The following is a 25302-nucleotide window of genomic DNA, read 5'->3' as shown; positions in this document are numbered from 1 at the left end:
TGTCCATAAACCACTCCACTGTACCCATCTGTCACGGCTTCTTAGAGTGGGGTGACTTGTCATCATTGACATTTGTGTTTTGCCATGTCATGCCCTTATTTTATTTTTATTTCAACTGCTGCATGCTCCTCCCACTTGGGGTTCAAAGGTCAGCAAGAAGTGGCAGGGGAATTGGGAGAAGGTTAGTATCTGTCCTGGGTGATCTTTGGCATAGTGATGTAGTGAGCAATCAAAGATCGCTTTCAGTAGTGTTTGGATAGATTGTGTTGTCTCTTGGTAATCCAATCCATGTAGACCCAAAAAGTCTCAACAACTCCTGAACCGCATAGAATTAGTTTTGAAGTGTTTACTGGGCATTTCTTTAGCAAGAGTCCTACAGTCTAGGCGGCAGCACCTCCCATCTAGGCTTAAAGGGGGTTTTCGGTTACCTTACAAAAAATCTAAAACCCTTCACCGACTGCTGTATTGCCCTAAGAATAGTGACCAATACCTCTGGCCTACAGAAGGGCTCCATAACTCCTCCGATCTACCCGGCAATTGTTGGGGTTTGTTTTCTTCAGTGGCTTTCGCTGTGGTCACCTCCTCCATCACTCCCATACAATTTGGCTAGTCGTTAGAGCAGGGTCGTACGTTAGCGCTCAAACTGCGCCCAATACATCACCATTTTATCTACACACCATCTACTGTCATTGGTGAACGCAGGCCTTGTATGGCCGTTGGCACGCCCTGTCTGATGGTGATGGGGCAGGGGCTGTATGCGCATGTGTGTCTTAGTGGGGACTGGTGAAGAGGACATCCGTCTCTCCTCCCCAATTAATGACTCACTGTTCTAAGTTACAATGGGACATCCTGTTCTCTGAATGGAACGGCGTGCCAACAAAAGTAGTAGTATCGGGAGGAACGGGATAATTGAACGAGCGACCAAAGGGGAAAATGCCTGGTTTTCGGAACAGCAAGTATATTAAACCTTTCAAGACCAGAGATTTTTTTTTTTTCCCCTTTTTTTTTTTTTCTTGTTCCTGCCTTCCATGGGCCATAACTTTTTAAATTTTTTTTTAAATCAAAATCACTGGCATGAGGACTTGCTTTTTGTGGGAGGAGTTGTGTTTTTTTTTTTTAATGAATTTTTTTTAAAGTTAACATTTTACAAAGCTTTTTAAACGTAACCTTTTTTTTTTTTTTTTTTTTTTTTACTCTCCACTTATATTGAGCGCCCATAGGAAACATTCACTTGCAATTGCTTGTACTAAATACTGATGTATTGCAGTATGTAGTGATTTTTCACTGATGCGTCTAAAGCCCAAGAACTCCAAGCTGCCATCCTAGCTCATTGGCAACCTGCGATTTCAGTCGCGTCAGGGGTTGCTCTGATCACTGCGTTTGCCGACGGCTGTCAAACACAGCTGATGGCTATTGTGCGTGGAGTTGACTCTGCTCCTCAGCCCGTTCCCTACACCTTTTATTGACCACATAATGTAAATTTATCATTGGTGGTCATGAAACAGTTAAGCATCGATATTTAACAAATAAAATTAAAATTGGATAGCAATGGATTTGAGTCAAAAAGTAACTGGAAAAGCTCTTTTAATTGATGCCTTTGCAAAGGATACAGTGCATACCACAGGAGGCGCTAGAGGTCCTTGAAGCCCAGATGGGGGGACTTGCAAATAATTTGCATGTGTTGAAGGAGTTGTTACCATTTCTTTTAGTGCTGCTGCCCATAGCTAGAGCCGCTATGTAGCTGTTTAGTGTCATCGGAACTAATTATGGGTTCCCTTCTTAAAGTCCTTCCAAGGAAAACGGATTTATCAAAACTAGTACTTGTGAAAAATGGAGCAGTTGCCTACATCGACCAACCAGCTCTCTGTTTTCAGATGCCCTTTGGATTAGGAAAGAGGCAACTTTTTTAGTTGCTATGGGCATCCACTAGTTTTGATAATTCTCCCATAACTTCTTAAGAAGGACTTTAAAAAAAAAATTTTTCCTGCCGTAGGTTTTGCAGTAGTGTAGATGTCACTGTTTATATGCAAGTAGATGTGTATTTGCTCTCCTCCACACTTCCTCCATGTAGGTCTAGTTGACTCTTCAGTTTGCATATTCTTTTGCCTTTTATTCATAATTCCCTGGAAACGTCTATACAAGTTTTTGGGTAGTTGGGATCAGCCATTTCATTGACCATTCCATTACTCGGGCACAGATTTGGCCTTCTGGGATCAGGTTTTATTGTAAACCGTAAGTGTACACCTTTATTAATGGCCGTTGAGTTGTAAGAAGTTCCTGACTGGTTGGCGAAGGGGAGCAAATCTTGAGTTTTAGGAGTTTGAGCTAATGGTGTATATGATGGGTTGTACTAATGTCTACCTGTGTTCTTATAATGCAACAGAAGTAGCTTGTAGGACCCTCGGGGGATGTCTTAGTATCTGTCACAATGTTCTCCTTCCACTAGGAATATTCTAATGTAGGGTGCCAGATGTATTCACTGATTGGTTGCCACTAACCTTGCGTTTTTTGTCCCAGTATTTGGGCTTAATACTATTATGGAGATAATTGCAGACTCCGGGCCCGCCCCTGCAGAAGGTGGGTGCCTGTAGCATGAGGTCTGCATGATACCACTCCCAGCAATCATATTGTCCGTTTCATTGGTCGCCATTATCATCTATACAGTGCCTTGTGCTTTTCTCACTTGTGGTGGTTGTTAATGGTTTGTCGTTTTTTATCCTTTTCAGTCATTTCTTCTTCTGATCATGTGACAGCATTCTCTGGCCTCCATGTTTTCCACAGGTCATGGGTTGTTGGACCCATACCCCATATCCTTTCTATCCTCTTAACAGTTTTTCCCCTTTCGTTAACTGAACGGTGAATTTGAAACGGACCAGAAATGATCCTATCTGATGTGACTGTTTTTGTGGGACGATTTCAAATTCATGGTTTAGTCAACCTCTTTCCTTCTCACATTCTCTTTACAGCTTGTTGCATCATTAAAGGGGTTGTCCAGTTGTAAACTAGCGATGGGCTATCCTCAGGATAGGTCATCAGTGCTCGATCAGCGAGGGGTCTATTGAAGGGACACCTACTGGTCAGTTCTTTGGTGGGCCCATGCTATAAGTTGGTCTTCTGCAGGAAGCAGACCGCTCCTTTCTCTATGTAGTGGCCAGTCTTGGAATTGCAAGTCCAAGTTAATTCATTTCAGTGGAAACTTGGCCTGCAATACCGAATCAGGCCACTGCAAAGAGAACAGAGCTGTCTGCTTCCTGATGAAATTGCAAGCTTGCCAATCAAGAGAACGGCTAATTGGTGGGGTTCCCGGGCAATAGACAAACACCGAAGGATAGGCCATCAATACTTTTACAAGTGGGCAACCTCTTTAAAAGACCATTTCCCTCTAAAATGAAAACAAAAAAATTTAGCCTTCAGATTTATCTCTTTTCAGTTGTTTCTTTGTTATATCTGTTCTTAAAGGGCTAGGCGATAGCCAATATGGTAGTTTTACAGCTTTCACAGGACTTTGAAGACGTTTTGCTACCGAGCTTGGATATGCATCACTTCCTGATCAAGGGGCCTCGAATGCTGGGACCCCCATGATCCACAGTGGAGCTCCTATCCACCTGCTCTGGAAGCAATTGCTGTATAGAGCCATTTACTAGAATGTGGCGGTGACCTACAGGCTACGTAGCTGGTAGATGGTAGCGCCAAAGTTACAGAAAACAAACCACAGGATTTTGAATCACAGAGGTCCCCCACAAACATAATGCTGTGGCCTAGCAATAGACCATAAAATTATTAGAGGGTAATACCCCTTTAAATTAGTATCCATAGTCTTCTTAATGACAACCCTTTTCTATGAGGGTTGCATCAAAACAAACGCCTCCTATTTGACTATGTTGGCACATGACATCCGAAGCAGATGTTGATGGTATGGCAATGGGGTTTGAACCTTCCCACCAGATGGCAGCAGGGGGGCCATCTGACTACATGGCTTCTGATATGAAAGTGCGAATAAAACAAAGGGGAGTAGTTTAATTCTTCCATGAGGCATAAAGTCCGACCATTGACTTTCATCGACACTTGCTAAACATTTATGAAGACTAAACCATGGATGCTGGCGCAGTAAGGTGGCGAGTGGCATGCTTAAACAGTGACGTCGGCGTCACGAAAGGCAAACCACCTACCAAATGGCCATGCAAATCTGTCGCATTACAAAATTAGGAACGTCTGAGGTTGTGCGTCATCCACCGCATCCCTGCGCTACCATCCACGGTTTAATCTGCGTAAATGTTCGGCAAGTGTCGGTTATCAATGGGTGCAATTTTGTTTTCGCATGGAGGAATTCAATTACTCAATTTTGTGTACTTTCATGTCAGACGCCATTTTGTCAGACTGCCCCTCTGCTGCCACCTGACAACAAAATTTACCAGGGACTAGCAGGCAGGTTCAAACTCTATTACCATAGCACCAACATCCGCTTCTCATGTCGTGTGCCAACATAAGGTAGGAAGCAGGGGCGTAACTATAGAGGGTGCAGGGGATGCGGTTGCACCCGGGCCCAGGAGCCTTAGGGGGCCATAAGGCCTCTCTTCTCCATATAGGGAACCCAGTACTATGAGTAAAGCATTATAGTTGGGGGCCCTGTTACAGGTTTTGCATCGGGGCCCAGAAGCTTCAAGTTACGCCTCTGGTAGGAAGCATTAGATTCGGAGTGATCCTCATAGTATGCCGTGATGCAGCCCCTCTCTTCATTCCAAAAAATATGTTTGCTCTTCAGGGTTCTTGAAAAGTTGGAAGGGAACTCCCTTATGGGTGCCATTTCCCAAAACACATGACTAAGAATCAACTGAATGTGTAACCACTGGCTTATTTACTGGTGGGGACTTTGATTTTAGTGGGAAATCCCATCTTTTAAATATCTGCTTAATTCTTCTCTGCCATAACTTGAATTTTCCAATTGATCTTTTGCAGCCAGCAACAGGCGAGCGCTTGTAGATCACAAGTCTTCTGTTATAAAACACAGCCCGACAGTAAAAAGGGAATCTCCTTCCCCTCAGGGCAGAGCAAACAATTCCAGGTAAGTTCATGCTTTTTGTCCTTTGTTTACTAATTGATGATAATTGCAACTTAACCATGTAAAATGTTATCGTAAGGGCTGATTTATTGCAGATGGTCCCTGCCCTACTGGAGGGGAGACAGTAGGGGGATATATGCCTTTGGTGGTTTGTGTGTTTGTATTGTGTTATTTGGCTGACCCCTTTTACCGTATTGACCAGTAATACAATGTCATAAACAAGTTTACTTAATACTTTGTTCACATGTACAACTAATACTGAGCAAAATCCAATGTTTGCTCTCTCCGATAGCTTTATCCTCACAACCACTAACAAACATTGGGATGATATGAGCCAAGCGTTCTGTTGTAGTGGATTGTTATAGTTTGGTCGTTGCAAAAGATAAAAAATAAATAAAAACACATGGCAGCAATTGGCTTACTAGTGAGCAAGCACTCTTCTGTCAGCTGATCGCATCTTGTATGTGGGCAAAATCACGGTTTTTGGCAGCATCTCCCCATGTGTAAACAGAGGATGTACTGGCAACAATATGCTAACTGTATGGGGTTGAGTGATTAGTATTAACGATCGTTCATCCCCATACGCTGATTGCTCCATTTAATTGTACGAAATGAGTGCTGATCAGCATGTTGTTATCATTGCTCATTATTGGGCAGGAAATGGGTTCTCTTAAAGGGGCACATACACCCTTAATCACTATTGGCCTCCCAGCATGCATGTTCGCTCGATCAGGGAAGGAAAATATACTGCTGTCATACACCTCTATTTCTTCTAAGAACAAAAAAAATTAGATGTGTAAGATTCAACATGACCGATTCTTTCTTAGCTCAAAATCATTTGCCCGGAGAGTCTAGAGGATCCTATACATGTAGTTGCCCGGACCACTGGAATCGGTGTGTTCTGTTGACTTTGTGTAAGGAGCCCATAACCCAAGACGGCACAAGAACCGCCAGGGCAAGAACCACTCTTAACCCTTTCCAATCCAATTTGTATCCTGGTTTTCCTAGGGGGCTTACTCTTTTTCTGCCGTTATACAATGGCGCTATCTGCTGGCTAAAGCCAGTACTGCATGATTTAAGGCTGTACAGCTCCGATGTTGGAAGACGTCCGTCAGGGTCCTCTTATTATATATTGCCAGCCTCTCTACTGTCGGAGCCTATCCAACATGTCACCTCATGCAGTACTGGCTTTAGCCAGCAGATAGCGCCATTGTATAATGACAGAAAAAGAGTAAGCCCCCTAGGAAAACCAGGATACAAATTGGATTGGAAAGTGTTAAGAGTGGTTCTTGCCCTGGCGGTTCTTGTGCTGTCTTGGTATTACAGGATGGCCCCTTATGTACATAACTGTCCTGTAATACTACATTTCCCTAGCCACTGCTTCCCCCGGCTAATTGGTTTCTCGTTTCCTGCAGTGAGAACCAGCAGTTTCTGAAGGAGGTGGCACTAAGTGTCCTAGAAGGGCAGGGGGTCGGCTGGCTTAACATGAAGAAAGTTCGCCGGTTGCTAGAAAGCGAGCAGCTCCGTGTCTTTGTCCTGAGCAAACTGAACAGGTCCATCCAGACAGAAGAGGATGCACGGAATGAGGTCATCCAAGAAGTGGTGAGTTCAGCCAAATCTTAAAGATCTACATGACCTTTCCAGCTTTTACCAGAGACAGCGCCACCTTTGTCTTTTTGGCTATGCTTGGTATTGCAGCATAGCCTCATTCAAGTAAATAAGGGCAGAGCTGAAATTATGCTGAAGTACACAGGTGAAAGCATTGCTGTGAAATGTTTATGGTTCGCAAACTGTGAGGACAGGTGCCCTTTAAACTGTTATTGGGCTCAAAGGTGAGAAAATGGGTAGTCCGGGGAACTGCTTTTTATGAAGTTGACACGCACATACAGCATGGCTCTGTGTGCGCTCTATCCTAGAGATGCCAAAGCAAGCTGAAAAGAGTCACACTGTGTGTGTGCGCCAACTTCACGGGACACAGCGCTGGAATGGGCAGGATGTAGGGAGCTGGGTGCTGTATTTATCATATTCACCCGGTTCTCAAAGTGACCGTCTGTGAAGTCCACGTGCCGGCCGGAAATCCCTCAATTTTCAGAGACCAATGAGTGCGCTCTTCCATAGACTTGTATAGAAGAGTACTCGCATGGGACTCAGAAAAGAAACAGATTTTCGTGCACCGCATGATCTTCAATTAGGGCACTGTTGGATCATGGAAGTGGGTGAACATAAAAAATACATCACCCGGCTCCCTGTCACCGCACCTAACAAAACCATAACTTCTTTTATGGTGCTATGTGACTGTGACAGGTTCCCTTTACAAAAACTTGGCCAAAATGCTGAACAATGTGTGAAAAAGTAAGTACTCTTTACTGCTTCCATAGGACTTAAGAGGGTAAGTAGCAGCCAGGTGCTGCTAATCAAATGCCCTGGATTAATTGATCACATGTGACCACCTCTATAAAAGCAGCAGCTTTGGCAGTTTGCTGGTCTGGAGCTTTCAGGTGTGTGTTAACACAATGCAAAGGAGGAAAGACATCAGAAATGGTCTTAGAGTAGCAATTGTTGCTGCCCATCAATCTGGGAAAAGTTAAACGGCCATTTCCAAACAATTCGGAGTCCAACATTCTACAATGAGAAAGATTATTCACAAGCGTAAAACATTCAAGACAGTTGACAGTCTTCCCAGGAGTGAACGTCCCAGCAAATTCATCCCATGTCCCAGAGCAACATCTCAGACTCTAATGGCTTCAATTAGCGTGTTGCATGTTAAGTCATGGCCGTACAATTAGAAAGATTGGACAAGTATGGCTGGTTTGGAAGAGTTGCCAGGAGAAAGCCTTTTCTTTCTAGTAAGAAAATGGCGTCACGGCTAAAGTTTGTGCAGTTGCATCTGAGCAAACCACGAGACTTCTGGAATGGAGACCAAAGTGGAGATGTTTGGCCATAAAGCAGTAAGCTCACAGTGAGAAGGAAGAGGTATTCAGAACCCCATTTCTCAATGTCAGCAGGTGTCTCAGCAGTGAGACCCCTACTGATCGGCAATTTATCCCTTAGGGCTTTTTTACACGAGCGTATATCTGTCGCCGTTTTCATGGCCGGCCGGTATATGCTACCATCTGAGCGGTCTTCTCACCCCCCCCATCCCGCCCCTCCCATTGCTGGCTGCGGACAAGGGGTGGGAGCTTAGCTCCACCCCTATCCTGCCCCTCCCATTGCAAACAGCGAGAAGGGAGAGGAGAGGCAGAGCCGGGGAGGGAAGGGAGAAGACAGCTTAGATGGTAGCATATGTTGGCCGATATACGCTCCTGTGAATAAGCCCTTATCCTGAGGAGAGGGAATGACTTGTAATCTCAGTACAACTCAAGTTCTTTAAGGCCTTCTACGGACCACATGTTTGTCTTGTGTTCCCCTGTGAAAAACCATAGTACACCTTCCTTCTATGTTTTTCGCGTAACTGTATTATTGCTGCTAATCAGATCTACAGTACATTAGGGTAGGGTGGCATCACGGAGAGATATTGCGGGGGTTACAATGTGTATAATTTATAATGACCTGTGCTTAATTACATATCCTTTTCATTTCTTTACCCAATTATATAGGAGATCAGCAAAAAAGTATACAAAGGGATGCTGGATTTGCTGAAGTGTACAGTATCCAGTTTGGAGCAATCTTATGCCAACGCTGGCCTAGGTGGCATGGCCAGTGTCTTCAGCCTCCTAGAAATTGCTCATACGCACTACTACAACAAAGGTAAAGGATGATGTATATGTGACAGGAGGACGATGTGTTGTGATCGCTGGTGGTCACTATGAACTGTCATCTTCAAGGTCGATTAACTTTCACGTTTCTCTTTTTTTTCTCTTTGCCACTTCTTTCCTGACTCTTTATCTTTACATCTTCCTTCTCTCCCCTCCTCAATCTTGTTTTTTCTCCTTTTTGTATTCTCACGCCTCTCTTTAAGAACCTGAGAAAAGGAAGCACAGTCCTTCTGCCGATGGCACTGTGACCCCTTTGTCTAGGGATTCTGTCACCATCCCGCGAGGAGAATCTCGACCTGCCCCACAGCTGCCAGCCCAGCAGCTGCTGCCCCGCCCGTCGGGTCCCGCTGGCCGCGGGGCACGAGAGTTTGACACTCGGAGTCTCAAGGAAGAAAATTTTGTGGCCTCCATTGGTGTGTATAGAGCAGAAGAACGGAAACATGAGGCAATGCTGTCAGAATGTCACTGCATTACCCACCTGTAGCATCACTGCCGCCCCCTCCCTTACCACCAACCATTATCCGTTCCCAGATTCAGTCCTTAGTAACCTGTTTCTTAGGATTTGCCTCCTTAGACGTATTCTTTTTGTGTTTTCTTGGGGAATAGACGTGTCTGTTCCAAAGAAAAGTTGTTGGAACTCACAAATATCGTGTGGGAAAGGCGATCCTTTTGTCCTAGAGAGGTTGTAATTTCTCAAAATGTTGTCTAAAGGCTTCGGAAACCTCAGGAAAGGGTTAATATTGTTGCAGCGTCTGCAGGGAAAATTGTGTTACATGGTGTTCTTCCAAATGAATGGGCAACTATGTAATACATGGCCGTATGAATCTGCAAGAATCGCTCTTTGTTAGCAGCTCTTCCCTGGGGCTAATGGCGGGGGACACCCCTCCATAATGTCCATTAGTCAGAATAGGTCATCCAGGCCTTCCGCTCGCAATGAGTTACTAACTGAATAGGGTTATGTTGTTTTGTAGGACAGTGTTTTCGTTAATTAACCCTTTTCAATCCACTGTATGACCTCTGAACACATTATGATTTAAGGCTGTACAGCTCTGATATTGGAAGATGTCCGTCGGGGTTCTCTTACTGTATATTGCCAGCCTCTCTGCTGTCTAAACCTATCCAATGTGTCACCTCATGCAGTACTGGCTTTAGCCAGCAGATAGCGCCGTTGTATAACGGTAGAAAAAAGAGTAAGCCCCCTAGGAAAACCAGGATACAAATTGGATTGGAAAGGGTTAAAATGTTGACCTTTTTTTGTATATTCACTTAAATGCATATATTTTGGGCTGCCAAACATTATTGCAATGGGGTTTGATTAAAAATTATGCAGTTTGGCTTCTGCACATCACTTTAGAAATTGCAGCCTGAATCTCAATAGGAGATTGTCGGGGTGCTGGACTGATGGAGCCTTTCTCTTCGAATAGCATAAGCCCCATTTACAATTGCATCAGGGGTTCCTTTCGGAGCCTCCGGCACAGATTCCTCTGAAAGTCCTGCACGAAATAACGTAGTATGCTGCACTATTTTGTACTGGGAAATGACTGTTGGAGTGCCGGAAGCCTGATGGACCCCATTTATAGTCAACGGGGTTTGTTCGACACCTGCACTGACGGATCTAGCGGTTCCCGTATTTTCATCGTTCGGATCAAACAGCAGAAATAGACCAAGACTGTGTTCACATATGTGAATGGGCCTTATTTATGATCACGTCAAGAATAGTCTAACCGTATACAATAGATCAAGTTCATCAGAACACACCAATTTTGATTGGGATCAGGCACTGATCTCCTGTGTATATGGCAGTCTGACAGAACCCTTTTGGCAGATGTAGAGGGGAAGACGAATTGAGCATGTTGCATTGCGATATGCTCCAATGTTTTGGGGGGGGGGGGGGTTTGGTCACAGGAAATTAGCCAGTCTAGTAATTACTTAAGGCCTATTTACGCACAACGATGATCGCTCAAAATTCGTCCAAACAACGGCTTTTCAGCGATGGTTGCGTGTAAATGCGTGCCCATCGTGCACTTACTGTGCACTGTTCATTCATCGCTGACTTAAGGTCAGCATGAAATCCATTATCCCTGATAGCAGGGACTGCACGCTGAGTTCTCAGTGGGCAGCGCTGATAACATTGTATGCAGCCTGCAGCAGAACAATGGACATGTATTTAGAGAATGGACCACTCGCTGTTCTCTAAATACTTGCAAATGATGCTATTAAGCTACTAACGGGCTAATTAGCCCATTAGTAGCCAATGCAATGGGTGAGGGGAATAAAACCCCATTTACACGCAAAGATCGCTCACAATTTTTGTTTCTGACAGTTTTGAGAGATCAGAAACTGACGCATTTTGAACTATCATCTTTGCGTGTAAATGGGTTTTTATTCCCCTCACCCATTGCATTGGCTACTAATGGGCTAATCAGCCCATTAGTAGCTTACTAGCTTCATTTGCAAGTATTTAGAGAACAGTGAATGGTCCATTCTCTAAATACATATCCATTGTTCTGCTGCAGGCTGCCGGCTGCATACAATGTTATCAGCGCTGCCCACTGAGAACTCAGCTTGCAGTCGCTGCTATCAGCGATGACTGATTTCATGCTGTAAATGGGGCTTTATTCCCCTCTACCCATTTAAGTGAATATGCATTTTCTGCCTATTGTATTTATGGAGGCGTCAAAAGTGATAACTTTTGACCGATGATCTAATGCTTAAAGCCAACTATTGTCTTCTACCATTGACTGCAGGCTATTTGTTAGTGATACAAACTGATTCGATCTATTAGTCCGAGGAGAGTTTTCACGACGATCCAATAACTCATTGCGATCATACAAAAGTTCTCTTTATTCCAATTCACTTAGGTGAGTCTTTGAAGAGCTAGCTTTCTGCAAGTTGGCCGTTTTTAGTAATGTAGGGACCATTGATTCCCATGACAACGGTTTATAAATGGGAATTGCTAGCCAAGGCTACAGCCTGGAACAAGTTAACAATAAGCCATAGAAAAGGCTTGGCTTCTCTATTGTCTGTCTGCCAATTCTTGACGTATGTGTATCCTACATACGTATTTGTGAATGATATGCAGATATGAAATAAGTTATTAGATGGGTGGATAGGTACAGCCGCAAGACTACCTGCATTACTAAAATGTGGTCTGATTTGTCTGTCAATTGATCCTACACTCAGGTCTTCAGCAATGCAGTTGCCTTTTCCAGCTTCATACAGCTCTATAACATGTTTGCTGAGGTCTTCTGAAAGTTCTTTGTATTAGGACACAGTTCACACTAACCAACATAAGTTGAGACGAAGGCTGTTACTACATGCAGCACTTCTTCCCTGCAAAACGCAGGTGGAGCTTTACTGATTACGGCTGGCACCTGGACTTATCATAGTGATTGAACTGAGAAGTGCAGGTGCCGACCGCAATCAGTATAGCTACACAGATTTGTCAGTAAGCAGGCGTTGTGTGCCTTTATTTAATGGGCAAAGCACTACCAATCTCCTCTCCTTAATTGAAACTTTTTCCAAATTCGCTTCCAAAAGGCTCTTTTAGAAGTCTTTAGCACAGAGGTTCACTTACTTTTTCTCCCTACACTGTGGCCATGCACTCAATAAAAGACATGAACAGTTAGAGCGGTGTACGCGTGTATTAGTCACAATGTGTTTTGTTAATAGTTTTGACTTGACTACAATCAGACCACATTGTAGTAGTCATCAATGCAGAAATGTAAGCCATTCCAAAAGGTTCCCTTACCTTTTTCTTGCAACTGTACATATGGTAGACGGGGAGGGGGGGGGGGGGTTTGAATAGATGCATAGACAGATATAAGAGCTGGATAGACTGATGGGAGCTAGATAGAGAAATACATTAAATGATGTGGGTGAGATTAGATATGTGTAATGTATTAAGTAATCTGGGATTTGGTAGCTTTACTAGAACAGATTACACAGTACAGGATCGGTTCATTAAAGGGGTTTTCCAGCTGAGGACAGAGATTTGCCATAAAAGTGTGATTAAGATGGGCTCTCATAGCCAGAACCCCTACCATTCTCAAAAATGATGTCCCATTTATCATGCTCACTCTGAGGTTTCTATACCGCTCATTCATCTGTTATGAGTGCTGCATTTCCGGTGATGGAGGAACCCTGTAATCCTCTGGATTGGTGGGGATCCTGGCTGTTGAACCCCGCTGATCACACTTTCTTGACTTGTCGCAACTTTTTTTTTTTTTCTTTCTTTCTTAAAACCCTTTTCTAACACTTGTGACTTCCAACCTGGTAGCAGATTTTTCTCTTTATGACTCTTGTGTCGATCGGCTCTACTTGCCACTCGAAAAGGTTATTTTTGACTCCTGTCTTTAGGAATATGTTTGGTGGTTTGCACATGGATTTTTTTATTTGTTTGTCCAGTTGGATTTTGGCTTGTGTAATGCCATTGTGTTCAGCCATATAAACTACACTTGGGTTTGACGCCGGAGCTTGTTGTGTTTATATGATGTTTCCGTCATTGATTTGAAGAGGTTGTCTGGGATAAGGAAATCGTGCCGCTCTTTTCCTTTTGGTTGTGTCTGGTCTTGTAGCTCGCTTCCATTAATTCGAAGGGTTATCCCACCAAAATCCTTTTATCTACCCACAGAATAGGTGATAAATGTTGGGCGTTCCGATTTCAAGGGCTTAAAATATTGCAGTCTTTGTGATCCTATGTGATCACCGCTCTGCTCACTTCTATGGAGGTAGACAAGAACCGCGCTTGGCTATCTCCATCAATTCCATAGAGGTGAATGGAACAGTCGCCACGCGTTCTCACTGCCTCTCCATTTACCTAGTAGACTTGGAGTCGGTAGTTATCGGGACCCCTGGAGGCCCCAGAAATTCGACCTCCAATCATTTATCCTGTGGAAAGGTAGGTGATAAGTTATTTCTGTGGAGTTGCTGCCATACCAGACTCAACCCATGGAAAAGCGTAGAGCATTTCCGGTTCCTGATCTTCAACAACCCCTTTAATGCCAAGGCTTTTGCATGTCACGTTGCCAGGAAAGTTTTCAGTCTCACCGTGAAACAATTCATTGTCTACGTCCGATTTTTGGCAACGTGCGGTTTCGCTAAATGTCGTAGAAGTCCCAGATCTGTCTGAGTCCTGGAGTCCTGCAGTTGTTCGAGCCCTTCAGGTGGTTGTCCTGTGGTCTACATGTATGGTGAAAGTTGTTGGACGCTCCAGTGATTCCCAGTTTCATGATTATGGGGATTGGTTGCTTTCCATCCTATGTATATATGCCCATGTGTATATATACATATAGAACGAAGTATTTATGTATGCTGTGTCCTCATACATAAATCTAAGTTAGCAGCTACTAATTGTGCCCTTTCTCTCTAACACTTTCTCACCATCACACGTGTGCTCACATGTCTGTGCCCCTCTCTTTCTGTGATTGTTGTCGGGAGGGGGCACTAGGTCTCTGTGTCCATTTAAGGCCTGTCTGATCCACATCTGACTCTTTCTGTCTTTCTCTCCTGCTTGCAATGCATCTTTGATAGAATTGTGGAACAAGCACCGAGACGCGAAAAAGCAAAAAGCTATGGATAAACAGAGTAAGAAACCGGAGAAACCCCCCAAACCCTTCCCAGATCTGTCAGCAGGGCGGCCACAGAGATGCACTTTCTGGGAGCACGGCTGAGGGTTTGCTATTTAATATAGGACAGAGGATCTCTTTAACTTCCATCTAAAGTTTATTCCAAGAATCTAGGGGGATAAAACTATGGGGGTTGATGATGTATATCTATAATATAACCCCCCCCCCCTTTTTTTTTTTTTTTTTTTTTTTTTTTTAGTAGCCAGGCAATAAAATAAGGGATTTCATAGACGGCAATAGAAGACAGTCCGAATACTTAGACTACAAATTCCTACTTGTATTGACTTCTGGGATTTCTCCAGCCCTGCTGAGTGGTATAGCATTGAGTGTGTAGTCTTGCGTAGTCTTCACATGAGTTAGAAGTAGACTGATCATGCTACTGTGTGACTTTATTTGCAGTTGGCAGTAGCTAGCCTCCTCGCTGATTAGTTCCAGATACAACACCCAACACATTCTTGCTGCAGAGTAGTAATAGAAAGGCTAGGTTTTATTCTTGCAAACTCTATAGCCAGTGTGCAGCTTCTCTTACACCTACTGAATGGCGGCTTTATTAGAGACCCCCATCCCGTAGCACGTTGGACCTCCTTTGGAACGCAGCGATTCGTCGTGGCATAAATTCCACTAAGTTTTGAAATAGTTCTGCAGGAATATCGGCCCATACGGATAGGAAGCTTCGTGTAGTTGCAGCAGATTAGATGGAGGGTCATTGATTCATGCTGCTTACATCAAATTCTGACCATCCTATCGACATGGTGCTACAGAAATGTGGATCTATGAGACCAGGCGATGTTTTTTTTCACTGCTTAGTTATACAGTTTTTATGCTCTTTGGATCACTGGAGTCTTGCCATACTGTTTCTCTTAGCAATGTCGCTGGAAAGGAGTATCTTTTGTTGTAGCCCATCCATGCCGAGAACGAGAAATTGTGCTTTCAGACATGTAACTCGGAGCACCAGTATTGCATTCAGGTTAAGTTTTCTTGACTGCACACCGCCTAGCCTTCGGAACAGATCTTGACCTCCTCTTCTGACCCCTTTTCGTTGAGTTATTTCCATCCACAGAATCCCCTTTCGCTGATGTTTTTCTCGATCGTGCCATTCTTTGTATACTCTCCACACCGTTTCACTTGAAAACCACAGTGTTTGAAATCCCGGCCTCCTTGTAAGTCGCTCCGAACGCTGGATTTTTCCATTCTAACATGGATTCACATTAAAACTGATCCACAGAAAACTTATCACGTGATTTGGTGCTGCACTTCGGGGTCTCGTCTCCATTTTTCAAACTGATGAGAAGTCAAAAGAGGATTCACTTGCTGGAAGAATGGGACCCAAAAAAATGTTGACTTCTTTATGGAATTCCCAGGGGTAATGGGACACCTACATGGGGTCACCCTATTACCCATTGATCCTATGGAACTCTTTATTTAAAAAAAAAAAAAAAAAAAAATGTTGCCCTTGTACAGGAATTTCCATACAGGAAAGTGCCAATCGTGAAAGAGCCGGTGTCTCTAATAAAGCAGCTAGTCGGTGTATATATATTTGAGTTGTGATGAGAAATCTCTTGGTTTTATCCAGTAAGTTTTGATGTCCGTTGATATATTTTATTTACTTTTATAATCTTTCCTGTACTTTTATAAAGTACTAAATAGTAAGACCCCCCCCCCAACCTCTCCCCCCACATCTTTGTTCTATTGGGGACACAAACTTTTTAAGCGCTAGGTTCTGAAGACTAGAGGCTCCCAGGATTTACATAGACGAGGTGATACAGGAAGCGGACTGGTACATGGGTACTCTTGGTTACGCCCTGGGCCGTGCTGGCAGATTGACCATTGGCGAATGATTTGTTGGGGTTTCTTGTCCTGAGATAGTATCTGTAGTGGTGAATACACTCCTCCCCTTCCCTCGCTCCCGCCATCTTTCCTGATCTAGCGCTTTTTAATCATGCTCTCACTCCTCTCTCATATCACTCAGCACCATATGAGCCTTTTTTTTACGATCAATGCCACTGCTTCAATCTACCGACCTTGAAGTCACTGTAGCGGTGACGCCTCGAACGCCACTCTCATCTTAGCCCATGAAAGGATTGATATTGTTTTTTTCTGAATGGAAGCCGAATCGCTCTACACGTGCCAACAGAGATAAAATTGACTCGATCCTTTCATTATTACATTGGCTTTAGTGGCTAGTCACAATTTGGTTGCTCACGTGGCCAAAGCCACCAACTATATTGGATGATTGAGTCCTGAGTTTGTGCAAATTTGAGGAGGAGTGATATACACAATCATATAAGTGGATTTACGTTTTGGTTTATACATAAATTATTGTTATTAACACGAGTAGTGGTGTTATCATTGTTAATTATTTCATCCTTTTTTGAGTTGAATTCTGTTCTAGACCAGTCGGGGTTAAAAAAAAATTTAAAAAATGCATAAATTGAAGAAAAAAAAAATCTCCTGCAAATACAAGCCTTTGAGTTGGTCAGCACATGGATGGCGGATGTTTAATAACTTTTGTCTCCCAAACTTTCCAGTAGGCTTTGATGTCAAATCTGCCAAGCCACACAGTAATACTGGAGCTATGGAGGCTCCATGGAAAAACTAAGCATCCATTTAGGAGTCTGTAAAAAATGCTAAACGTACCCTAAAAGGCCTCCGTCGGCATATCTTCAACTACTAAATCCATAGCAAGGCACGAATGCTGACGTGGAAAACACATTAACATGCTTGATTTGTACTACGTTATCATATATAAATTGGGATCGAGCTAACCAATGGGTGGTCTATTACTACCAAGCAGTCCTGGACTTTCTTCATTCGGCCATCCTCAGCCCCTCTCCTGACTCTTGTTTGGGCACTTGTTGAGGAGTTAATCAAGAGCCAGAGAGAACGGTTTAGGATCACATAATGATGAAAACCCCAGACCTATTCCTAGTAGTAGATTGCCCATCAGATGGTTCTTGGGGCTCGTTCACATCAGTGTTTTGGGTTTCAGTTTTGCATTGCCATCAGAGCAGCTGCTAACTGGAGAAAAAAAAGATTCAGTTTTAAAGGACTCGGTCATCAGGGTTATTATGAATTTTAACTCTGAGCTGGGATCCGAGTCATGGAGGTGGGCCGCTCCACCCTCTCCCTTCCCGCAGCATGCAGAAGGAGGCTGTAAAGGAGGAAAGGGCCCAAGGCCAAAACTGGATAGCGGAAAGGGGTTGAGGCCAAACCCGGGGAGTAGAGAGGGCCCGACGCTGAACCCTGAGGGTCAGAAGGGGACAGGCCTCAAATCCTTTCCGGTGTCTGGTTTCGTCCCCTTCCTGCCCTCCGGTTTTGGCCTCAGGCCCTTTCCGGTGTCTTGTTTCAATGCTAAAACCAGAGAGCGGAAAGGCCCAGAGGCCAAACCCGGAGGTTAGGAATGGAAAGGAGACTAAACCAGAGGGCGGAGAGGGCCGGAGGGCGGGAAAGGACTGTCGCCAGAGCTGGAGGGTGGGAAGGGCCGATAATATAATTATATAGCCTGCTCTTAAGATCTTACAATCTGTCTCTTTACAGTATCGGCTCTCCTGAGCCTATAATTACATATGCATGTGCAGCAGGATACATTGGATCCAGGGTGATAGCCGATCGTCACATCTTGGGTCAGGAAATAATTTTTTGCCCCCCTGAGGTAGAACTCTCTGGGGAGTTTTTTTGCCTCTGGATCTTTGGGTCCGGCGGCTCTCATCTCAGGACATAGGTGGACTGGTCAGAAGGACCACAGCCAGTTCTGTGGTCTCCACTGGTCCTAACCTGAGAGTCACTGTGATCATTGTGTCATTTATTAAAGGGCCGGTAATATTTAATTACAATGTTGCTTATTGTTATTCTAATAAAGAATTCTATAATCAAAAAATAAAGGACCGAGAGCGGTCAGTTTGCATAATGCGGGCAGAGAGAAGCTGGCACGGCCCGCCTCCGTGACTCAAAGCTCGGCTCCAAGTCAATCTTCATGAACCTTGTGACAGAATTCCTTTAAAGTCCCGTTAAATTCATTGGGATTTTCTGAACTTCCATTATGCCCAGTTCTGATGTGAACGAGCCCTTACGTAATTTACATACAGCGTGCAGCAGATTCCAAAGCCTGAGGTTACTGCTGCAGGCTGAGCAATCGAGGCGGTATAATTAACATGTCCTCGGCATTCTTGCCATGCTACTGGTTTAGTAGCCGGAGATGCGCTGATTAATATCTTAAAAAAAAAAAAAAAAACTTCAAAAAGTTTGACAATTATGGGAGCTCAAGGACTTTTATTTTCTGGTGATTTTAAAGTTGGAGTATCTAAGAATTATAACTTTCCACTCATTGGACACAAAAACTTTTCAGAACGCCCAGACCTGGCCTAGAACTTTCCTTTACATAGACAAGATTACTAATAGTTACGTACAGCAGCTTGGATTAAAGACGGTGGTGGAAAACAAAGGAAGCCAAAGAGAGATACAATATACTTAACCCAGTGTGCTTTACGTATTGCAGGCACTGAGCAGACTAAACAGGTACCAGACAGCGCCGACTCCGAAGAGAAGCGCTCTCAGATAAGTGCGGACAGCGGTTTGAGTGTCACGTCCGGATCTCAGGTAAATAAAGAAGTGTCTTCTGCGCCGTATTGGTTTTAGTATAATAGATGGTGGTCTGTGGGAGTAGTTACTAACTCATTAGCTGATTAGTATGTTGTGGGGTGGGGTAAGAATCCCCAGATCTCATTGGTTGGGTTGTTTTTGTCTTGTTTCCTTATTTTTGCCTCCGGGAGCAGCGGAGTGATGTAGATGGTGTCAGTACGGGACCTGCTATTCTCATCCGAAGCAGCAGTCAGGACTCTGAAATCAGCACAGTGGTAGGATCCGAGCTTCCTTCACCATACTGTGTGGACGGGACGGGGTTAGCTAGACAAGAACTAATTGTTGAAGAACACTTGAAGTGTATATAACAGCAGGATAAACTTTTACTTGTAGGTTAGTAACAGCTCTGGGGAAACTCTGGGAGCAGATAGTGATCTGAGCAGCAATGCTGGAGATGCTTTGGGAGGACCAGGTGGAGGGCGGCTTTCGGGATCCAGTGGTGCTGTATCGGACAGTGAAATTCAGATGAGTTCTCTGACCGGGGCCATATTTGTAAGTTATTGACAATATGGTTACTTTGTTTTATTTTTTTGTGATGGGTTTCTATGCTTTTTGACAGGTGAAAAATGTTCTGTTTTGGAAGTTTTGTAGAATATTTTCTATTTCTTGTGTATTTTTGGGTGTCTAGATTGTAATGCAATTTAAAGAGGTAATCCCATTGTCCATATGAAGGTCGTAGTGTGGTTTCCACCACTTGACAAAGGTGTAGACTCTGCAGCAAAAGGACTTCTTTTTTAATGGGTCCATGTGATTACTACAATGCCTTTTTTTAATTTGTTTTTGCTATTCTACCATTGATATATCTTCGGGGGGAAAAAAAAATAATTTTCTGCTGTCCTCTTCTGACCGCCATAACTTTTTCCTCTTTGCATCGACATAGTTGTGCTAGGGCTTGTTTTTTTTGCTGGACTTCCTATAGTTTCTATTGGCACAATTTTGGAGTACTTATGACCTTTTTGATTGCTTTTCATTACATTTTTTTTTCTTGAAGACAAAGTGACTAAAAAAGAGCAATTCTGACGTTATTTTTTGGGGGGGTTTTTTCTGACGACGTTACTTTGATGGATCAGACTTTTATGGACACAGCAATACCCATTTTTTTTAGAAATCTGGCGAAAGGTTTACTTTTACCTTTTTTTTTTTTTTTAAATGTTTTTTATTTTTAATAAGTTTTAAACAGATTCTTACATTTTATTTTATGGCCCCATAGGCAACTTGAACTTGCGATCATTTTATCGCACCGGCAGTATAAGTTAATACAATGGTATTTTATACTATACTGCGATCGGATAAACAATCTGCAGTGGCAGCCTTGAGGACTTTCAGAAGGCTGCCATGGCACCCCGCAATCAGATTGTCTGAGGCTTTTCGGGACCCCTGAAATCCAATAGGGGCTTTTTAATGTCGCTGGCAGAGTAGACTGCGGCATTTAAAAAGTTAACAGCTGCAATCAGCAAGAGTGCCGATTGGAGCTGTTGCGGTTGGGTGCCGGCTATAAGAAACAGCCGGTTACCCCCATTATATGGATTGAGATCGACCTCCAATCTCCCAGGACTTAATCCTCCAGGGTGTCCATTTAAGGGGTTAAAGTGAACCATCAAGAAAGAGGGGAATATACTGGCAAGTAGATTAACTCTGGTTGTCGTGTTTTAGGGAACTGTTGAGTCCTTTTTTGCCCACTAGACCACCTCCCACCATACCAGTCTTGAGGCTATAATGTAGCTTTCTACCCGTGCACCACCGCAGGGGGGTTTCTGTAGGCTGCCCTGCAGTTTAGGATCAGGAATACTTTGGCAATGATGCATTTTGATACAGATTTCTAAATTCTTTCTTCTTCCTTCTGTCACTGGCACAACAGGGGAAGCAACAGGTGCTGCGCCCCGGAGAAAGGGATAGCCATGTCAGTCCAGGACGTCCGCCGCAAGACCTCAGTCAACGCATTTACCTGTACGAAGGGCTTCTAGGTAAGACTTGTACTTTCCTCCAGGCTCAACTCCCTTTTTTTTTTTTGTAATTGAATCTTCCTTTAACATTTTTCTTAGAGGAGTTGTACCAAAATATACTTTTACCATCTATACATATAGGATAGGTGATGAAAGTATGATCATAGGGGTCTCACCGCTGAGATAATCCCCCCACTAATCCCGAGAACAAGGTTTCTGTGGGTCGTCCTCATGAGAGGGGGAGGGTCTCAGAATCTCTATGGCTGGGTGATAAATGAGTAGGTAAAGTCCCCTGGTGCAAGCACCGAGTCATGACCGACCCGTAGGATGACGTTACATTGTGACGTTTTCTTGGCAGACTGCATTTGCCGAGTGGCTTGCCATTGCCTTCCCCAGTCATCTTTTACCCCCCAGCAAGCTGGGTACTCATTTTACCTCGGAAGGATGGAAGGCTGACTCAACCTTGAGCCGGCCTTAACACTCTGCGCCACACGGGGCTCATGATAAATGTGTATTATGGTACAACCTTTAGTGTTCTACAAAGTTGGAAGTAATTGTACAAACTTCCTCCCCTCATAACTAATTCACTTTTATTGACTCGGCCTTTGTTCTTGTACATTCATCTTCTCAAGTGACTTTCACAGGTTATGACAGCAATCCATGCAGTCAGTGCTAAAATACAGGTGAAAAATGCACTTTAACCCTCGCTTGCTCTTCTCTCTTTCTTCTCATGCTGCATTATGCTGTGCATTGGCTTCTTTGTACAGGACGAGATAAGGGTTCAGTCTGGGATCAGCTTGAAGATGCAGCGATGGAGACCTTCTCTCTGAGTAATACATTTTACCTGCTGTAATGCCCTGGCATGCCTGTGTATGATCTTTGCTTACCCCTGCACTTTTCTGGCTTTACCTCCCTTAAAGCTATGGTCTATCCGTAGCCATCGTAGCTCTACGCAGTCTTCATAAGACCTAGCTGGATATGTAGGCTAAAGCCGGAGGGGGACATTTTTGTGTATAACTGATGCATTTATGGTTGACCTCTGCAAAAACATGGAAGTGGTGAACGACCTGCTGGGGGTGAACTAAATGGTTGGTATCATTGGATTTTTGGGGCTAAAGGGCAGCTGCGTTATTTGGTGGTTTGGGTACATTTCAAGTTATAAGACACTGCGGTATATAGGAACTCCTCCCGGTGTGGACCATGAACGACTCAAGTGTACAATTACATGCTTCAAGTGAGAACTTGACTTTTCTTCAGGTGAGTATACCGGTCGAGCTCTCACACATTGTAGTGGTATACTTAAATAAACGCATTTTGGAGGAGCTGTTCCTGGTCTGCGCCTAGTTGGGCTCCTATACCTACTAGTCACATTTCATCCATGGTTGCACGTGAAAAATTGGTGGAGCCAGCCGCAACTTCGCACAACCTCCTAAGGTGAACCACTCATGGAATAACATAGGAGCCTAAAAATGAAGCACACCTCCTCCTATTTTTCTGTCAATTCTCAGGTTTTGGCCATATACTACTTAGGAGACTCCACTCATGGTCAGAGTTTTCCCAAGGACCTCGTCAAAAAAGAGGTCTTATGTGGAGTATCAAGAAATCCTCTTTTTGCCTCGATCTGGGTTGATGGAACGTCAAGGAATTAAATGGATTTCTATATAAAATGTTTGTGTCCTCATTAAGATCTACTATACACCTTGGTGAATCGCCCATATGAGGATGTCCTAGTCTGACCTGATCTTTATATTTTTTTTTTCTTTGTTTTCCCCCTTTCTATTTGTTACTCTACTCCAAAAAGAGCAGTGAGATAGAAACCCCGAACCAAGCCCTAAGACGGGTGGGAAAGCAGTCCACGCCTGCCTGTCCACGGGCGAGTTGTCATTGCATGATGACCTCGCATGACACTCTTTCCATTGGCTAACTATGGAAAGTGCAACCCAACGTCCACGAGTGGAGAATCATAGAGGTTCTCCGCTCGTGGGATTAAAATCGCAGCATGCTGCATTTTGCCACGATTCTCCGGCTCATCGCCGAGACCTGTCGGTGCCTCAGACATTGCCACAAGTGGTCTTACTATAGGATATGCTAAAAACGTGACCTGTTGGGGGTCCCTGGGGACTGGAGTTGGAAAACACTAATGTAGGGCACACATTCTGGACTCAATGATTGTGGTCTGACATTTGTCAGATCTTGTACGAATTCTTAGTGGCAACTGATACGGCTATGGAAACAATATTTGGCGAAGGTGCCTTAAAGCAACCCTCTAGTTTCAGGACTAAATTCTCTCTTGGCACTGAAGGGGTTGGGGGGATATGTTACCTGTACTTTGTTTATTGCTGTCTATCCATTTTGTAGGTTTTCGTTCCGGTTTTCGACCATCCAAGATAGTTTTCTATCTAGCTATTGCACACTGTGCACTGTTCTCTGATGGACCACTGCTGATCACGTGAACACCACTGGCCAATCAGATAGCAGGTATAGTGTATGTGTAGTCTAACGCTACCATTGCACTATGGAGATTACGTAGTCTAAAGATTGTGTTAGCCATCTTGGACGGCCAAAAATGGGACCTAAAACTAGCAGATTAGACAGACGGCAGAGAAGAACAAGTAGAGGTAATATACCCCTTCTGGTCCCAGGAGAGACTTTTAACCTCAAAACTGGAGGGTCACTTTGACAGTGGAAGAGAGTTGACTAAGCCATTCGGGCAACGTGGCTGTTAAAAATTATTGCCTAATCCCCTAATAACAGACGGACACATTCCCAGCACCCTAAAAAGTGACACTGTATTATATGTCAAGAATCCTAAGTTGTCATGGGACAGAGGTCACTGGAGACATTGTAGGACATTCTTAGCAAGATGTATTATTTAGTAGAAGAACCTAAGTAACTGGTTCTGCATTAGTAGTAAGCTGATCTTCTGGACGGTGAGCACAGCAGTAAGGTTAGATGAAACCGTAACATCCACTTTCCATTTTATGCTAATTGAAAGATTTTACAGTCAAAAAGTAGGCAAAGCATTTTCTGAACCTCAAAGATATCGTGCAAATGGCTTTAAAAAAAAGGGGGGGGGGGGGTTATATGTAATATATATCATTCAATGTCTAAAAATACCATACAGAATTCAAATGATGCCACTATAGACTCTCGTGCCAAAAGTCATGGTACAGGGACTAATATCATGTAGGACCCCCCTCTAGCCCAGCGAAGTGCATCAACTCGATATGGCATAGATTCCGGAAGTGGCCAGAAGACGGCTGGATAGACCCCCACAGCTCTGTGGTATTTGTAGGTGCAGGATCTCCAGTGTGAATGGACTTTACCACCACATCCCATAAATGCTCGAATTGGCTCATGTTTGGCAAATTACAGGGTGTTCCTAGGAACTCTTCAGAATGCTAGTTAAACCAATTTAGGACAACTTGTGCCTGATGGCACTATGCATTATCCTCCTGGCATATCCCATTATTGTGGGGGTACACGAAGTCCCTGAAAGGCTGCAAATGGTCACCAAGAAGTGAAACATTGTGGGTATCTGTCAATGATGTGTTTCAACAGACCAGTAGACCCAGCCCATGCCATGGAACCACCACCAGCCTGCAGTTCCTTAACAGCTGGGTTTCATAGATTCATGGGGTTCGTGCTACATACGAACCCTACCATCAGCCCCAACCTATTGGTTACTCGCCACATGCTGCCAGTCCTCTCGGACCCAGACAGCAACTTCCCAATCCCAGATGAGGCGCTGTGTCTGGTTGAACAGGAAAGGGAGAGAATTTGTAGATTTCTCCAGCTTTCTGTAAATTGAAAGATGACGGCACATGATGACCGTATTCTTCAGTCATGATGGACTTCAACATGCCCAAGCCTTGTGTTCTCATGAGAGATAAGCAGTCTTTAGAGGTGTCTGGTAGCGGCTTATTCCCTGCTCAATATCGAGAACACATGCAGGCTTGGTGTCACGCCGGAGCAATGCAAGATAAGTAATACAAAAGTGTGTCTGTATCTGTACAAAAAGTTTATAGATGTGGAGACGTAACATCTTATATTTTTAGCAGGTATTACAGTATTAACCCTTTCCAATCCACTGTCTGACGTCTGAAGACATTCTGATTTGAAGGTTGTACAGCTCCGATGTCGGAAGACGTCCGACAGGGCATTCTTACTGTATATTATTGGCCGCTATGTTGTCGGGGGGCCTCTCTAGCATGTCCCGTACTGCAGTACTGGCTCTAGCCAGCAGATGGCACCATTGTATAATGACAGAAAGAGAAAGC

The 25302-nt window shown here is 43.9% G+C and overlaps 1 protein-coding gene across 17 annotated transcripts in view; it reads left to right on the top strand.

The window, feature by feature from the left end:
* The window catches only part of MADD (MAP kinase activating death domain), a 109672-nt gene that overhangs the window by 52816 nt on the left and 31554 nt on the right, over window positions 1-25302 (top strand). For 2 of the 17 annotated variants that reach the window (XM_066583341.1, XM_066583332.1), the window contains exons 16-26: window positions 2518-2577; window positions 4957-5062; window positions 6475-6661; window positions 8656-8806; window positions 9018-9227; window positions 14347-14400; window positions 18937-19037; window positions 19214-19294; window positions 19413-19571; window positions 20938-21043; window positions 21790-21852. In XM_066583341.1, coding sequence (XP_066439438.1) covers window positions 2518-2577; window positions 4957-5062; window positions 6475-6661; window positions 8656-8806; window positions 9018-9227; window positions 14347-14400; window positions 18937-19037; window positions 19214-19294; window positions 19413-19571; window positions 20938-21043; window positions 21790-21852 — 1278 coding nt within the window. The remainder of the gene's footprint in view (window positions 1-2517; window positions 2578-4956; window positions 5063-6474; window positions 6662-8655; window positions 8807-9017; window positions 9228-14346; window positions 14401-18936; window positions 19038-19213; window positions 19295-19412; window positions 19572-20937; window positions 21044-21789; window positions 21853-25302) is intronic. The other 15 variants (XM_066583343.1, XM_066583334.1, XM_066583346.1 and 12 more) reach the window with 13 other exon arrangements.

Source organism: Eleutherodactylus coqui, chromosome 11 (genome assembly GCF_035609145.1).
Source record: "Eleutherodactylus coqui strain aEleCoq1 chromosome 11, aEleCoq1.hap1, whole genome shotgun sequence".
NCBI classification, from domain to species: domain Eukaryota; kingdom Metazoa; phylum Chordata; class Amphibia; order Anura; family Eleutherodactylidae; genus Eleutherodactylus; species Eleutherodactylus coqui.
The sequence above is the reverse complement of the archived record's forward strand: the minus strand, read 5'-3'. Positions and strand labels throughout refer to the sequence as shown.